The 17,948-nt window shown below is 49.2% G+C and overlaps 1 protein-coding gene across 1 annotated transcript; it reads right to left on the bottom strand.

Moving 5' to 3' along the window:
* Nucleotides 1-953: 953 nt before the first annotated feature.
* On the bottom strand, nucleotides 954-5,242 carry SYCE1 (synaptonemal complex central element protein 1; the record flags this gene model as incomplete). The annotated part of the gene is made up of 12 exons (XM_079138416.1): nucleotides 5,188-5,242; nucleotides 4,446-4,505; nucleotides 4,046-4,120; nucleotides 3,452-3,499; nucleotides 3,160-3,214; nucleotides 2,882-2,971; nucleotides 2,608-2,671; nucleotides 1,877-1,943; nucleotides 1,677-1,800; nucleotides 1,492-1,602; nucleotides 1,246-1,330; nucleotides 954-1,031 (listed from the first exon to the last, which is right to left on the bottom strand). Exons 1-12 carry the CDS (start codon nucleotides 5,213-5,215, stop codon nucleotides 954-956), a joined length of 885 nt encoding a protein of 294 aa, XP_078994542.1. The 5' UTR covers nucleotides 5,216-5,242.
* Between the last annotated feature and the right edge of the window lie 12,706 nt (nucleotides 5,243-17,948).

Here is a 17,948-nt window from a genome sequence, read left to right as displayed (position 1 = left end):
CTCATCCGACCTTTGTATTTCTTTATTTTTTACAATGGGTACATTCATTTACACAAAAAAAAATGTAAAAAGTTTTACTGAAATTATAATGAATTTGCATATTGTACTGGGCATAAATAACGTTTACATTAATGACTTTCCAACTCATGACCATGATCCATCTTTCCATTTATTTAGGTCTTCTAACATTTCTCCAAACTGTATAGCTTTTGGAGGAAGATTATATATGTCTGTCTTCATATATTTATGATATTGGAAGAATCTGATTTTAAATTTGCTATTTGTAACTGGCTATGTTAATCCCAGCGGGAGTGGATTGGGCTGAGCTTTTTCAGTGGTGTGAGACACACCTGTGTGGCACTGACCCTGTGAGGTGCAAAATGTACTGGTTAATAGTGGGTCCAAGCTGCGTGTTGGTGGTTTGTACCAGCTTATAACCATTATTTACTGATAATTATGGCATTAATGACTGACTAGATTCTCAGCTGTTCTTGGGGAGGACACAGAAGGGCTCGTCTATCAGGCTTAGTCCACATGGCCAGCAGGTATAAGCAGCCCAGTCTACTCTTCATTTGGGGATTCCTTGATTTGAGATGTTCTCTGCAAACATGACAGGTTTCTGAAATCAGGCAGTTCGTGCATCCTGGCACAACCCTGCAGAAGAAAACTGGAGCCAACTTCTCTGACTCCACACTGTGAAGCAGTCTGGGACTGCATGCTTGTCCTCACTGGACCAGGACCAGGAGGTTGGGGAAGTATTTACTGAGTGCCTGCAGTGTGAAGGCCAAGAGGCAAAGATGGGACAAGACTTTACCAGTATCAGGGCCTGGGGGGTCTTGGCCTAAACCCCTATCCCTCACAGAACAGATTCAGCTAAGACAGATTGTACCAAAATAGCACCTTTATTTCTTGTAGCGCCATGGGATGAGGCTGAGGGTGGGGCATGTACTGGCCTAGGAGGACATCAGGCCCTGCTTGGTAGGCAGGTTGGGGTCTTTTTCCTCATGGACTTCTAGGGTCTTGGGGCTGACCTGTGGGAGGTCAGGGTCAAGGGTGGAAGACTCCATCTATCCCTATGCCCACACCATCCCTTCCCACCTCATATCTCCATGCCTTTGATATGCGTTGTCTATGCTCCCAAGGGCAAAGACACCTCAGGATTTTGAGGCCCCTCCTTGCCCTCCTGACCCAGCCCCTTTCAGGATCCGTCTATGTTTCCTGCCATCAGACTCCAGGAATCAGCACCTTTTGTGGGTCAGCTCCTTCCTCTTGCACACTCTGGGTCTGAGCAGGTACTTGCAACCCATGCTTTTCCAGCTCTTCCTTCAGCCTGGTCCAGAAGGGGTAGGTAGGAAGATGAGACGGGGGATGGAAGATGTAAAGGGGTGCAGGAGGAACAACAGGATGTGAAGAGACAGAGAGAAGAATAGATGAGAGACCCCTCATCCACCTTCCTGAGGAGGGGTGGAGGCACAGGGGCTCCATGCCTACCTCTGCCGCTTCTGCTGCAGCTGCTGGCACCTCTGCTGCAGCTGCTGGTGGTGCTGGGCTGCAGCCTTCAGGAGCTCCTCAGCCTTCTGGTTCTCTTCTGTGAATAGTTGCCTGTGGGGGATGAGTGGGGGGGGTCAGCATGAGTCACGCCCTCCTCCTGCTCACCCCCACCCTCCACATCTTACACTGCTGCTGCTGCCTCCTGGCTGCGGAGGAAGAGCCCCTCATCGAGGGTGAAGGGCCCCTCAGGCCTGCAGAGGGAGCACAGTCGATGCTTTACATCCTCCAGCTTCACCTCAACTAGCTTCTCTGCAGTGGGAAGAGGTGGTAAGCAGGTGCAGGTCGGCAAGGGCAGGTCAGGGTCACCCTTTTCCCCTGGCCTCACCTTCCTTGAGCAGCTGCTCCTTGCTGCTGTCCAGGGCACAGATCTCCCTTGCAAGCTGCTCTGGTCTCTGAGGAGGCAGAAAGACTTGTCCACACTTGCCAGCTTCCTATACCTAAGAGAAATCTGCCTGAACATGGCCATTTACCCCCTCACCATGACTCACTTCCTAGTACCCTGCCCCTCTGCATGCCAGTCATGATCCAGCCTCAGGACCTTTGTACTGATCATTCCTGCCATCCCTCTATTCTGCCACCCACCAGAAATAGGCCTTGAGCAAATATTTACACAAGAGAAACCCTAAAATCTACAATTCTGGGCCTTTATTTGGAGATAAGGTTACCAGTGTAGTACTGAAGTTCCTCCCCTCCTCTCCTTCTCTCTCTGGCTTCCTTACTGACCCTTTCCCTCCTGAATTCATCTATGTCCTTGCTTGGTGTCTGGAATCTTCTGGGGACAAGCACCTGCTGCTTGTTCTGGTCTCCCCAGTGTCTGTGACAGTCCCACATACATCTGTGAACATCCTCAGTGGAGGACTCCACCTTGGTTTCATTAGGGCTCCTCCTGACCACTGAACAGACAGTAACACAGATGGGTGGGCAGGACCAGTAATAAGCACACTGGTGCTTCAAAGTGGTGACAAGAAGCTGAATTTGGGGAATGATGATGGTGTAGGACCACTAAGGTGGAGTGGATGAGGTATGAAAGGTAGAAAGCATGGCTGAGTGACTCACGTGAAATTCCCAGAGGTCCTTGTGCTGGCCCATCAGATCTTCTAGCTGTTCCTCAAAATCCAATCTGGAGTCCGAACACACAGGCATGAGGACCTTAGATTGAAACTACTGACCCAGTTAGGGGTGTTTACCCATGCCCTGTGCTCCATGGAGAGCAATTTTACCCCTTTGACCCTCCAAGGATCAATGCAGCCAGTTTCTCTAACTCATCCCTAACATGATGAGTGCCTACCTGTGCCTTTTTGGGTCCCCAGATCTCATCCATGGGATTTACCTCAGCTGTCTTTGTTTGTTTTTCTCTTCCTCAATCTGGGAGTTCAGGGTAGAAATTCTCTCCTTGCACTCCTGTAACAGTGTGTGCTTCCTGGAAAGGAAGGCAGCCCTTACCCATGGTCTCTGATAAGACTCCCCGGGAAGGGGTCGAGGGGCTTCTGTTCTATCCCTCTATTCGGGCCCATGTCTGGTAACACAGTAGTGGGTTCAAGGGGTTAACAGGAGTACTTTCCCCTCGTTTTGAGAGTTTGGGAGATCAATGCAAGCATGGTCTCTCACCTCTGTGCCTCACCTTCCTTCTCCTGGCAGTGTAAGCGAAAGATCCTCAGGGATTCTGCAGGGAGAATAACAGTGCCCTATGGGAGCCCATTAAGGCACCAGGTTTGGGCAGAGGACAGATCATATCAGATGTGTGGGCACTTGATTGGTTTTTTGACATTTTTTGGGTCTGGTAGAAACCATACGAGGGACACAAAATCAAGGGGTTTCAAAGGCTTCAGCTACTGTAGGAAGAGTGGGCTTCTGTGGAATGGCATAGGCAAAAGCCTGGGGACAGAGAAGCTAGAAATACCTTGCTTTTTGCTCAAAATCTCCTTCAGTTGTACTTTTTCTTCATGCACTGGAAAGCACACAGAATGTTCAACATCGAGGACTGGAAATGCCCAGAGTATGGTCAGGGAGTCACATGGGGGACTGTGTAGAGTCCTGTCCTCAACCCAACTAAGGACCTCTTGATGTGAGCACCCTCCCCTCTGGTGCCCTCCTGGTAAACACTGAGGGCCCTGGGATTCACAGAGTGTCTGTGGGGACCTTGTAACACCTATCAGGGCTGGGAAGAAACACATCAAGAAGGAAGGGACATTTGATTACATGGAGGCAGGGTGGTGACTCGGGAAGGACTCTCTTGAGAAGGGGACATGAGGCAAAAGGGACTTGTGTCATCTGGGGGAAGAGAGAGAGCATCCTGGCAAAGGTCCAGAGGTAAAAGTGCTTGGAGGGCATTTCCAGACTACTCCACCAGGAGAACAGGGGATTGGAAGGACATGAAGGACATGAAGCTGCAGAGAGGGAAGTACACTTGGCTCTGTGAGGATGCCAAGTGTCTGGGAAACCAGGTTAGGCTTGAGACCTTGTGGGGACTGCTGGTGACTCTCAGACTGCTTACGGGAGTCAAGTTCCTTCTGTAGGGCATCCCAGACAGTTCGGGCCTCTCCCAGTTCCTCACTGGCTTTCTTTTTTGCTTCATCAGAGAGCAGGACAGATAGTGAATGAGTACAATTTCTCATTGCAAACAGTAACATTTCATATTTGTTTTCAAGCAAATCTAGAGAGCCCCAGATTTACAGGGTAGGAAACTTTCTTGCTAGGCTCAGGTAGCAGGGCCAGGTTCACAGGCAGACTATGGTAGTTGCATGTAGAGGGTTCTGTACTTATTGTTCTGCTGTTACTGTCATAAAACATCTATTTTTTTTTTTTTTAACACGGGCTCCTGTAATTTTACTTTGCACTGGGGCTGGAAAAGCATGTAGCTGGTTCTGGAAAACAGCCATGGTCCCTGAGCTCACCTTGCTGAACCTCATTAATTCGGTTAATCAGGACTTCAATCTGTGGCTCTAGACTTCCCGCTGCAGGGAGGAAAGGAGGCTGAGTTGACAACAGAGCAGAGATGATGGGTGCTTGCCTGTGTCTACTCACTCTATGCAAATCTACTGAGCATCTCCTATGCACAGGGGTTACCTCATGGGCTCACATTCTTGGTGGGAGAGACAAAGTACAGACCAAGAGAGATTCTGAATCAGGCTGTGGTGACTGTAGTTATGAGAAATGAAGTGGGCAAGGATTAAAGAGTGCAGGAGTAGGAAAGTATCTTATGGACCCTATATCACATGAGGGGACAGGCTTGCAGCTTTGTGGGTAAAGTGGCAGGTAGCGCAAAGGCCTGCCCTAAGGAGGGGAGGGAAGAGCCTGGTGAGCAAGTAGAGGGTAGCAGGAGGTGTGGTAGAAGGAACTAGGATGTAGGTAAAAACCTCTGGATCTAACAAGAGTGCTGTGGGAGCCAAGTAGGTGACCAGTAAGGGGCTTGGGACAGTGATTTGAGAAAAAAGTGTCTATTATCCCCTTATATGTCTGTAATTTTGAGTCATGGGGCCCTTTTTATCATTCAAAATATTAAATTTTAAAATAATAACTTCCCAAGGTTGTGAAATGTGGGAACTAGGACTGAACCCACATCTGCCTAACACTGAACCCACATCTGCCTAACCCCAAACCTCAGGCTAAACCTCAGGCACAGAGGAGACTCTTGACCTTTCTGCAGTTTTTTCACCATTTCCATCAAGCCTTCAATTTTTTGTGTAGACACGTCCTGCCCTGTGGAGATGAAACCAAATATTTTAGAATGCAGTAGGGTGAAAGACCAGGGGAGGTCTCTAGCCAGAGCAGTGTCTATTCCTCGTCCTGTGGCAGACAGTGTATGTGAGATGAACTGGGTCCCTCTGTGATCAGCCTTTCCACCTACAGCGAAACACCACCACAGAGCCCCTTCACAAAACTCAAAGGGAAGGGCTGCACTCATACCACTGTTTGTGATCAAAGTTGAGCCAAAGTACATAAAATAATAATGGATAAACAGGATATGCAAAACTGGAAATGAATTGAAAACTACTTCAACTGGCAGATGGCATTAACGATTAGGAAATTCTATAAAGTTTTATACAAAACAAGGACATAACAAAATGTAATAAGGTATCTGGTTAAAAGTGTAGATGTAAATACAAATAGTTTTCCTATGTATAATCAATAATGATTCTGTTTTCCTGTAAAGTAAAATTTTGTATTAATTTTAAAGGCATTATACACATCCACTTTTAACCCCTTAATGAATTAGTAGACCCGGGAAATTACTTATGTCATTAACATCACAACAAAGGTAATCAGACATCATGAACCAACTGAAGGAAAAAGACATTATCATCTACTAAGAACTCTTGCCAAAAAATGATGCTTAGATTTAAAAGCATAAAATCTAAATAGCAAAGCATAAAATCTAAATAGCAATTCAGAAGAAATTCAAGGGTAGAACAGCTTGCTAAATGGCATATCAGGATACAATTAGCAACACCTAGACTGGGAAACTACACAGGAAAAGACTTTTTTACAAATAAATTTTCAGGGAAAAGAAAGGAGGGAGAAAGACAGACTCCCCTAAGGATAAAAGAAGAGGAAAGTAAGACCCTCAAAGAAACACATCAATAAATACCAAACAATGGTCTGTAATTGAATCAAATACATGCAAATAAATGCATTATAAAAACACTGACACAATCAATAAACTTTCATAATTGACTAGTTATTTGGTGAAATGAAGGAATTATTGTTTCTACTACATAAATATGAAAATGGCATTACTTTCCTGGAGAGTGCTTATTTTCTAGAGATATACATGGAAATATTTATGGATGGTACTCTATGATGTCTTGGATGCTTTAAAATGGAAGTGGGTGGTAGAGAGTGGGTGTGGTAAAGAAGAGAAACAAATAGCTAATAGTTAATAGCTGCTAAAGCTGGACGATGGACTCATGGAGTAATTATACCTTGTTTTGAACTTTGACATATGCTTAGATTCACCAATAATTTTTTAAAAAGTTGTTTTACAATTTCCCAATCAATACAGTGAAGGTAAACAGTCACTTTTATAGATAAGTGGAGAAAGGAGAGAAGTGGGCAGTGGTTTGGATTCTTATCTTCCATGTGCATATATGGGAAAGGGTTGATCCCTAGTCTGTAGTGGTTTTAGGAGGTAGGGTCTATTTGGAAATCTCGCAGTCACATCGGGGCATACTCTTGAAGGGGTTACTGGGACTCTGGGCCCTTCTCCCTGCCTCTTTTTGCTTCCTGGCAATCAGGAGGTGAGCATTTTCCTCTACAATGCACTCCTGCCATGATGTGTCACCTTACCACAGACCCAAAATTGACAGGGCCAACTGATTATGGACCAAAATCTCCAAAACTGTGAGCCAAAATAAGCCTTTTCTCTTTTATTTCACATATTTTGTTACAGTAAATAAAAGCTAACATAAGTAACAAAATTACATAAGTGACCAGTACATATTTGAAAATATGTACTATCTCAGTCATAAAGTACAAATTAACATACTGCACCACTAGTCTGTGACACTATATGGAACCCAGCACTCATGTCCACTGATAGCGACTATGGAAACCCATGTGACTTTTTAGAAGACAGTTTGGCTACATCAATATTTTCAAGATATATGTCCAATTCCAGGAACTTATTCATTAAATATCCTCACTACATGCAAGACACGTTCAATGACCATGAAACGATATCTGTCAAAGTAAAAACATCAAAACAACTTCAACTCGAGTGCTTATCAGTAGAAAACTTAGGGTTTAATAGAATACTATGCAGCTAATGAAGAGGAGGTAGATTCATATGTCGACATGAATGAGATGCTAAAAATGTTAAAGGAAGAGTAGTGACTACAAAAAGTTCAGTCAACCAATATATGAAAGCCATGTTTAGATCCTTCCTAGTCAGATTATACACATGTATTAAAATACACCTGGACAGTGCTTACCTCTGATGGTAGGAATTGTTGACAAGGGAATAGGAAGGAGGAAGTTTATTTTTCACCACATCCAATTCTGTAAATTTTTATATTTTTAAAAATTTATGTTAGAAAAATATTCCTTCCATTTAAAAGCTCCTGAAAATCAATTAGAAATGCCAACTCTTCCATTCGAAGAAAAATGAGTAGAGAGCTTGCAAGGAACCCACACCAGCTCCCATACTGCCGCTGTGTAGGGGCCTGCGCCCCTCCCCGCTAACACCGCGCACACGTGGCTTTCTTGGGTGGAGAGCGCCTCGGGGGCCGCGCCACTCCCCGCTAACACGTGCACACGTGGGTGGAGAGCGCCTGGGGGCCGCGCCCCTCCCCGCTAACACCGTGCACACGTGGCTTTCTTGGGTGGAGAGTGCCTCGGGGGCCGCGCCCCTCCCCGCTAACACGTGCACACGTGGCTTTCTTGGGTGGAGAGCGCCTCGGGGGCCCACCCCCCTCCCCGCTAAGACGTGCACACGTGGCTTTCTTGGGTGGAGAGCGCCTCGGGGGCCGCGCCCCTCCCCGCTAACACGTGCACACATGGCTTTCTTGGGTGGAGAGCGCCTCGGGGCCGCGCCACTCCCGGCTAACACGTGCACACGTGGCTTTCTTGGGTGGAGAGCGCCTGGCCGCGCCCCTCCCCGCTAACACGTGCACACGTGGGTGGAGAGCGCCTCGGGGGCCGCACCCCTCCCCGCTAACACGTGCACACGTGGCTTTCTTGGGTGGAGAGCGACTCGGGAGCCGCGCCCCTCCCTGCTAACACGTGCACACGTGGGTGGAGAGCGCCTGGGGGCTGCGCCCCTCCCCGCTAACACGTGCACACGTGGGTGGAGAGCGCCTGGGGGCTGCGCCCCTCCCCGCTAACACGTGCACATGTGGGTGGAGAGCGCCTGGGGGCCGCGCCCCTCCCCGCTAACACGTGCACACGTGGCTTTCTTGGGTGGAGAGCGCCTCGGGGGCCCGCACCCCTCCCCGTTAACACGTGCACACCTGGCTTTCTTGGGTGGAGAGCGCCTCGGGGGCCGCGCCCCTCCCCGCTAACACGTGCACACGCGGCCTTCTTGGGTGGAGAGCGCCTCGGGGGCCGCGCCCCTCCCCGCTAACACGTGCACACCTGGCTTTCTTGGGTGGAGAGCGCCTCGGGGGCCGCGCCCCTCCCCGCTAACACGTGCACACGCGGCCTTCTTGGGTGGAGAGCGCCTCGGGGGCCGCGCCCCTCCCCGCTAACACGTGCACACGCGGCCTTCTTGGGTGGAGAGCGCCTCGGGGGCCGCACCCCTCCCCGCTAACACGTGCACACCTGGCTTTCTTGGGTGGAGAGCGCCTCGGGGGCCGCGCCCCTCCCCGCTAACACGTGCACACGCGGCCTTCTTGGGTGGAGAGCGCCTCGGGGGCCGCGCCCCTCCCCACTAACACGTGCACACGCGGCCTTCTTGGGTGGAGAGCGCCTCGGGGGCCGCGCCCCTCCCCGCTAACACGTGCACACGCGGCCTTCTTGGGTGGAGAGCGCCTCGGGGGCCGCGCCCCTCCCCTCTAACACGTGCACACGCGGCCTTCTTGGGTGGAGAGCGCCTCGGGGGCCGCGCCCCTCCCCGCTAACACGTGCACACGTGGCTTTCTTGGGTGGAGAGCGCCTCGGGGGCCGCGCCCCTCCCCGCTAACACGTGCACACGTGGCTTTCTTGGGTGGAGAGCGCCTCGGGGCCGCGCCCCTCCCCGCTAACACGTGCACACGTGGCTTTCTTGGGTGGAGAGCGCCTCGGGGGCCGCGCCCCTCCCCGCTAACACGTGCACACGTGGCTTTCTTGGGTGGAGAGCGCCTCGGGCCCGCGCCACTCCCCGCTAACACGTGCACACGGGGCTTTCTTGGGTGGAGAGAGCTGCAGTCTCCCGCATGCAGTCAGCAGGGGCGGGGCGGGTGGGCAGGCTCCGGGATCTGCAGGTGCCTGGGAGTCCCAGGGTGTCCAGGGTCATCAGGCGCCAGGGGTCTGGAGGGCCGGCCGGGCAGGGTCGAGAGGAGCCCAGGGTTTGGGAGGTGGGATCAGGAGGTCCCTGAGGAGTCGGAAGGTGCCTGGGGAGAGGGTCGGCACGTCCCGGGGACCACACCCCGGCGCGGCGCCTTCGTTTGGCGGCTGCGCACTGCACCCTCGGCCCGCCAGGCCGGAGGCGCGACTGGGTTCAGGCTCCGCTGCCGCCCCGACTCCCTGGCGCCCCTCCGAGACGCGAGACGCCGCGTGGGCGACGCCAAGGCGAGGCGGGGGATTCTCAGGGACACCGGGGCGCGTCCTCTGCCTCTCCGGCGCACGCCGTGGGGTGCAGCCCCCGAGCCGGCCGCAGCACAGGGCGCGGACCGGCCCGCCATCACCCGCCCGGAACCGTTCGCGAGGAAACCTCGAGGTCCCCTCAGTCAGCGCGGACCACGCTGACCCCTCCCGCGCCCGCCCAGACACTGCCCCAGCGGGCCCTGCAGCCCAAGCCCTAAACCTCCCACTACCTCCGGCTCCCTCAGCTCCCTGGGCCGGGTCCGCGGCTCCCTCGGGCTCCGCAGTTGCGGATCGTGGCCTGGCCGCCATGTCCGTTCTAGTCCTCGGCACGCGCGCTGCCTCCTCGAGGGCTGATTGGACCAAACCGCGGGGAGGCGCGCCTGCGCAGTGCCCTCCGCGCCAGTTGGAAGGGGGGGGGGGGTCGGTGTTTGGCGCCGCGCCTAGCAGTTTCTGCGCATGTCCGAAGCCTCAGCCCACAAATGCAGATCCTGTTTAGAAGGGCGGGGAGTGTGCGGTCTTCCAGGCCAGTTGAGGCGGCTCTCACTGCGCAGGCCTGAAGTCTACTCCTCCGCCCTGAGGTTCTGCAGTTGAGAGCACCAGTTCTTCTCCTGTCACCACCGTGCAGCCTGCCTAGGCAAGGCCGCCAAAGGACGGTGACCTGATGTGGAGAGAAGCAAGTACAAAGAAGCTTCCAAGTTTTCCCCAGAAGGTTGGGGGAAGAGCCATCCCTGAGGGAACGGGCCACCACTAACCCATAACCTCTGCAGCTGCAGAAGCCTGGCAGCGAGGCCTCGGCGGGCAGGAGGGGCTGAATTATCTAGAAGGCCCCAGGCCCAGAGGCAGCTGGAGCATTCCCTCCTGAGCCTCGGCTCTGTTGGCCTCGACAGTGGACTACCTGTGCTGGTGTCCAGCCTTTCTCAGAAGTCATGATCCTAACCCAGGAACACTTAATCTCAAAGACCACCTTTCCCTCGGGCTTCTGCAGTGTTTGTGTTCCGTCTTACAGCTTAGCCCTTGGGTGACTTCCTAAGTGGGCGGTTTGAAGTACGTGGCTACTTGGTCACCTGTGATCATGTTCACGCCTCGGTTGTGCCTGGTCTCAGCTGCGGCAGTGCTTGGTGTAGTTAGGTGCAGTGGTTAGAGTCTTAGAGAATTTTTTTTTTTACTCTTTTTCCTGCCTTCTGAATGCTTCTGGTGATGGCGATGATAAATATATCCAGGCATCACTTAAAGGGGTGTAAACAGATTTTATGTAGTAGCTACTGACAGTAAAGGAGAGACCTGAGCTCTATTATTATTTATGCAGAGATGATTTGCACTTTTTAAAGAGATAATGGGGAAGGGGAAATTTTATCTAGAGATTCAGTGAAATGGAAAAGGACAAAGGTTTGGTCAGTATACACGTGATTAGATTAGCAGTGTGTGTGGCATTTGTCCACACACTGGACAAGGATTCTTTCTTTCTTCAGTGGCTGAGATGGGCCTTTTCCTGTTTGATGATTATGTTACTTAGGTTTTGCTCTCAGGTTCTGAGAGAGGCCCTTTGAATAGCAAGAGATGCATATTTTCCATTTTAAACTCTTTTTGGTAAATGCTTCAAGACAGGAAGGTCAGGGGCCTATCACCAGGTTTCGGTTTGGATAGAGTAAGTTTTGCTGGAAGCAGTGAGTTTTCCTCAGGACAGCATTTTAATAGAAGTAGTGCAGGTGAGGTGTTGCTGGGAATGCAGTTGTATGCTGCTGGACCCATGCTAGATTTTTGGTCAAGCCTCTTAGAGCAGGCATTTGTATCAAGTTACCATCTGTCAGTTCTGCAGTTCTCAGTGGGTCCTTGTCCACTGAAGTGGCCTCTGATACACGTTCTCATTAGTTGTATTCCTGTGTGGCTTCATATATTTCAGGGAGTTACCACTAGATTGAAGCAGTCTTGACTATTATTACATATATTCTTTAGGCCAGTATGTTTTAGTGATGAAGAGTTCACAGTGTCCCTGGCTCAGAGGATAACTGCAGTAGACTGAAGAGGCTAAACATAAAGGTGGAGTATGCAGAGCTGACACCACCTGAGAAAGGCTCCTGATCTGACTGACTTCTAGAATAATCATTTGTACCTGTTCTACATCACAGAATACAGCTTTCTGCTGTGTGAGTCACTCAGAAAGTTCACCAGGATATCTGATGCCATTCTGGAATAGGAGGAGGAGGGCATGGCAGTGGCCTTCCAGAGGCCCTGAGCTCAGGATGTGCTTCCAGCAGGAAACTTGGAATTGTGCAACTGGGTCCTTGTACATCTCATCCAGACCCAGAGGGAAGCTGCAGTGGCAGCCGTGCCCTAGGCTGTTATTGGGGTGGTGGGCACCCATTAGCCTTCCCAGGAAACACACAGAGTCCTGGATCCTCCCTGCCTTGGTCTGTGGCCTTTTCTGTGGCTTAGTAGGACCTGGATACCTGCAAGGAGGTGCCTGTGAGAGAGCTGGTCACAGTCGGAGGCATGGACTGCATGAGGACTTCCAGGTCATCCCCTCCTATTCCAGGCATGCCTTGGGCTCAGTTCTGAAAGTCTCAGAATCTTGACTTTACCAGCTACACCATGTTCATTGTGGGGAAAATGGCTCAAGTAACTGAAGTTGACGGGACTGGACCTCCTGTGAAGACCTGGACTGAGGATTGGGCCCCTTCTCATTCCTTGTGCTCAGCCTTTGTGGAGAGGGACCTCCACCCTCAAAATCCTGATAACCTACTCACACAAACCATTTATAGCTTTATAGCTCTGAGGAGAGGGATGTAGACCCCCAGTGTGTTCTACCCTCATTTCCTTAAAGGACCATCCTGGACTCAGTGGACACAGGTGAGATGCCATGACTAGCTGAAGCACCCTCTTTCTGTGCCTTCCTAAGGGACCATCCCTACTGAAATGAAAAAGGATACCTGCGCTGTTTCAAACTGTGCATGACTGGGAGGTGGGGTTGGAGGAAATGCGAAGGGTGGGTTTTGTCCAGCCCTGGACGTTTTAAGCTCCAGGAACAGCAGGGTAGAGGCTCAGAGACCAGCTCTCAGGAGGCCAGAGTCTTGCCCATTATCCTCACTCTCACACTGGTCCTAGGAGGTTGAAAGCTGAGACTACAGCTCTCAGGGAGGGAAATGACCACACAGCACAGGCTGTGACCTGTGAGGAATCCTGGTTCCACCCATGTGGGGTACATTTGGAGAGCAGCTTTGGCCTGGAGAGAGGGGCATAGAGCAGAGCATGCCTGTATTCTCCCAGGTTTGCCCTAACAAAGTACCACAAACTGGGTAGCTTAGAATCAGAGATTCATTGTCTCACAGCTCTGAAGTCCCGAGTTCTGGAAGGACAGTGTCAGCAGGACTGCACTCCTGGGAAGAGTCTGTTCCAGGCCTCGCTTCCGCTTCTGTGGCTCCTCTCTTTGTGGCAGTAGAGCTCCAGTCTCCCCAGAGCATTTCCCTATGTGTGTTTCTGTGTCTAAATCCAGGTAGAAGGCTATGCAGATGTTTTGTACTTGGAAACTTAAGTTTATGGTCTATCTTGAGTGACTTTTGGGGTAAGCCATAAAGTTTGTGCATATGTTCATTTTTTCCATATGAATTCTAATCATTCATTTTTCTCATAGTTGTTCTGTAGCCATTTTTGCAACAAGCTTTTCTCTATTGAATTGCCTTTGTCCCTTTGACAAGATAAGTTGACAATATTCATGTAGGTCTATTTTGGACTCTGTTATGTTTGTCTGTTGAAGTATTCCTCCTCCAGTATCATACTCTCTTACTATAGCTTTATAAGTGCTCAGAAGCAGCGTCTAGGTCCTTTAACTTTTCATCTTATCTAGGTTAGGAGTTTATTATGTTTTTTTGTTAGTGACTTAAGTAGGAATTTGATTGAGATTTTACTGAATCTATCAATCAAGTTAGAAAGAATTCTCAGCCTAACAATAATGATCGTACTGCTCCTGCAATCTCTACATTTATTTATATTTCTTGTGATCTCTTGAAACCATGTTTCAGGGTTTTCTGAACACACATTTGTATGTATTTTAATAAACTTATACTTCAGTACTTTAGTTTTGGAAGTGCTATTGTAAATAGTATTTTTAAATTTCAAATTCTAATTATTTTCATATTGTTGACATCTATTGACTTATGTCTATTGGCCATCTACTTTGCTTCCTTTTATCTCCATCTGTCTCCATCTGTTCTCTGTTGATAAAATCGAATACCTAGACTGAATAATCCATAAAGAAAATAAATGTATTTGACTGTTCTGGAGGCCAGGAAGTCCAAGGTTGAGGGGCTGTATCTGTGAGGGCCTTCTTGCTGGTGAGTCCTCTGTACAGAGTCCTGAGGCATTGTTGGCCATGGTGAGGCCAAGTGTACTGAAGAGCACTTGCTTTAAGAGTAGGGCCACTCCCTGGTTGACACACTGATTTCTTAATTCATGAATGTATTTTTCAGGCTCAGTCACTTCTCAAAGGCCCCCTTCCAAATATCTTCATCATATGACTTTGGGGAGTAGGCTTCCAACACATGAATTCTGAAAGACAACCATTCAAACCACAACTTGGTTTAGATTAAGGCATGGCATGGTGGGCTCTGTTGCGGTTTGAATGTCCAAAATCATGGCGTGGAATAATCAGAACACTGAATTTCAGAGGTTATAGACAGTGGCATAGTTCTCTCAGCAACAATGAACAAACTAACAACATCCAGACTCAGGATAGAGTTGCTGCCTGTGGAAAGAGATAAAGAGTTGCTTTGGGGAAAGAAGATATAGTGTGAGGTCCTCCCTGCTAATGAGTGGTGGGTCATAGGAATCACCATCCAGTTTCTCCCTGGCAGGTATAACCCTGTGGGGCTACTGAAATTGCCTCAGGTCTGGCTATCCTTCTAGGGAGGCCAGGAGGGTCAAGAGGCTTTTGCCTCTGTGTTCTCCTGAGTTTACCATCTATATCTACAGGTGGTTCCATGCAGGACCCTCGCTGTGCGCCAGGCATGGCCCAGCCAGGAGGCTCAGGTGTGGACTAGAGCTTGGTTGTAATGCAGTTCTCTTATTTATTCACCTGTTGAAGGTCATCTTGATTTCTTAAGATATTTGACCATTGTAAATAGAACTGCTGTATGTCATGGCATGCTGTTGTTTAGACATGTTTTCAAGGTCTAAATTCTTAGTATCTTCTTGGATCATATGGTGAGATCATGTTTAAACTTGGGAAAAAACCTGTCAAACTTTTTTAAAGTAGTAAACTGATATGCCATCCCCCAACAATGAGTTAATGTTCCTGTTGTTCCACAGCCTCTAGGTGATATTGCATTAAACATTTTTTATCCTTTTGATATAAGAGCAGTGCTACCACAACTTATTTTTTCCTTGTGAAGATTGATACCAAGAGCATTTTTATGTTTCTTGATTGTCTGTATATTTTCTTTGGCGAGATATCTTTTTAGATCTTTACCCGGTTTTGATTGGACCATTTTCTTATTGTTGAGTTTCTACTATATTTAAGATACAGTTCTGTTTGAGATGTGTTTTCCTGGTTTGTAGCTGATTGTTTTGTTTCCTGAGAGTGAGTTTTTAAGAGTAAACATTTAAAACTTTAATTAAATCTACAGTATCCATTTGTTCTTTCATGGATTTGTTTAGGAACTTATTTAAAAACATCGTGAAACATGTCATGTTTTCTTCTACAGCTTGTACAGTTTTGCCTTTTAAATGTGAATCTCTGGGCTATTTTGGATGTTTTGTGAACCTCATAAAGTGTGCTTGTGTCCGTTTCTCCTGCACGATCTCCAGCTGTTCTGACACTATCTGTGTAGCGATGCTCTCATCATCCAAGGCCTTTCACTTTTGGCCAGATCAGTTGAGCACACGTGGTGGGTGTGCTTGGGTTCTCCGTTTTCCCCACCTGCCTACTTCCTCACCAGCATTGTGTTTTCTTCCCTGCTTGACTCCCTGACAGGTGTTGGTGTCCAGATGTGTGCGTGCCTCAAGTTTGTCCTTCTGCAGTCAGTGTCATTGATTCTAGGTTTAGAAATCTGGAATTTGGCAGAGCAAGTTTGAGATAATTTCATCCCAGCCCTTTTTTATTTTTCATTTTTAGACAGGGTCTTGCTAAGCTTCCTAGGCAGACCTCAAACTTAGGATACTCTTGTCTCAGCCTCCTAAGTGTCTGAGATTACAGGCTCATACCTGGCTGTACTTAAAGGTTTATGATTAAGGACTTCAATTTGGGGGTGATGATATTTTAAATGGAAATGCTTTTTAAAAATTTTTTATTCCAGTTTTCAAATTCTGCTGTTTCCAATATGTTATTGCTGATATATAGGAAATCAGTGGACTTTTCTGTTGGTATGTACTTTGTTTCTTATTATCTCCATCTATTCCTACCAAAGCATGTGATAGTGGACTCGGTTTGATTTCCAAATCATGTCATGGAATAATCAGAACAATGAATTTTAGAGCTTAGCAGGGGGTGCTCAGAGCCAGTGTCTTTGACCCCCCAAGAAGTGCCTGCCTTCTGTGGGCAGATGGCCTTTGTCCATGGTGAGTTTTATACTCAGAACTCACCCAGGGAGATATTGTGGCTTGGGGACACCTGGAGGTCTTCTTTGCAGTACCAGTCTCCTTCTCCTTAGGACCCACCTGGAGAGATGAGACAGTTTTGGCATGTTTGGAAACTGTTACGGTTTGGATGTGAGCTGTCCCCCAGAAGCACATGTGTTAGACAATGCAAGAAGGTTCAGAGGAGAAATGATTGGGTTGTAAGAGTCCTAACCCAATCAGTGATTTAATCCCCTGATAGGGATTAACTGAGTGGTAACTGAGATAGTGGGTGTGGCTGAAGGATGTGGGAATTGGGATGTGACTTTGGGTATATATTTGTATCTGGCTAGTGGACTCTCTCTCTCTGTTACGGTAGCTGCTAGTCCTGTATGGACATTGAGCTTGTGAAGTGTGGCTGGGGAGACTTAGACTTTTGGTTTTAATTAGTTAGAATGCAAATAACCACATGTGGTTGATGGCTACTTCATGGGACTCTGGAGATGTGAAGAGATTTGGATGTCATTTTTCCTAAGAAAAGTCCCTGAGGACCACTCAAGTCCACACAGGGCAGGACTTAGGAGCTAGGGATGATTCTCTTCAGCCCAGGAAGAGGCTGGCATTAGCTTTTCCTGGGACTCTGCTCTGGGGCACATACCTGTGCAGATGCCCAGCAGCACGTAGATCAGCTCCTGGGAGAAGTAGTGGGTGCCATTGGGTGCTATGGCCAGCAGGCAGTTGCTGGCCCTGCAGGACTTGAGGTGCTCCTTTGGGGTGGCCTCTGTCGAGTCAGGAGCACACAGCCCGTGAGAGCACTGGTGATAGGATGTGGGTGCTGAACATAAGCAGCGGGGCAGGGTGGTGGGGCCTCCGAGGCAGGACATGGAAAGGCCTGGCTGTGTTCGACAAGAATCCCAGGGCACGCTCACCCTTAGGCACACCATCTGCAGACTTGATCTCAAGACCCCTCATCTGGGAGGTAGAGAATCAAATCAGCTTTCTTCCAAGACCCAGAGAAGCACAGACATGGAATGGGGCCCGGCTACTTGTTATGCTACTCTCCTGAAATGACATATTCAGTGTTTGATGATCATGATCAAACTCTTATAACATCAGCCCTGCAGTAGTATCTGGACTGGCAAGACTGCGGCACAGGGAATAGAAGGGAGCAGCAGCTGAGGGCACAAGGCAGCACAGAAACCCTGCCAGGTCTTGAGGATGCATGTGCCCTGGGCCTGAATGTCCAGTGAGCCCTGCTTCTCCACTTACCCAGCTGCACAGACAGCCCTCACTGCTGTGGAACAGTAAGAAGGAGCAACAGCAGCACTTGAGACGCTGTGGTTTCCCTCTGGGGATGCATGCAGCTGGTGATGACGCCAGTGAAGGAACAGAAGAGTGTGGCCACAGAACTTCCCAAAGGCGGGCTCCACCTGGGAGAGCAAGACGCTGGGCCTGGCTGCAGGAGAGAACCAACCCTGACAGCAGCAGCAGATCAGAGCCTTTCACCTGGGGCAGGGCTCTGAGAACTGAAGGACCAATCTCCTCTGGCCAGACTTAGACCATCAATTCTGGTGTGCAGTGTGCGCCTGTTCACATCACGGCAGGGCAAGGTCACATAAGGCAGGTGAAGG

This window comes from Sciurus vulgaris, assembly GCF_902686455.1.
Source record: "Sciurus vulgaris genome assembly, chromosome: 4".
In the NCBI taxonomy this organism is placed as follows: Eukaryota; Metazoa; Chordata; class Mammalia; order Rodentia; family Sciuridae; genus Sciurus; species Sciurus vulgaris.
The sequence above is the reverse complement of the archived record's forward strand: the minus strand, read 5'-3'. Positions and strand labels throughout refer to the sequence as shown.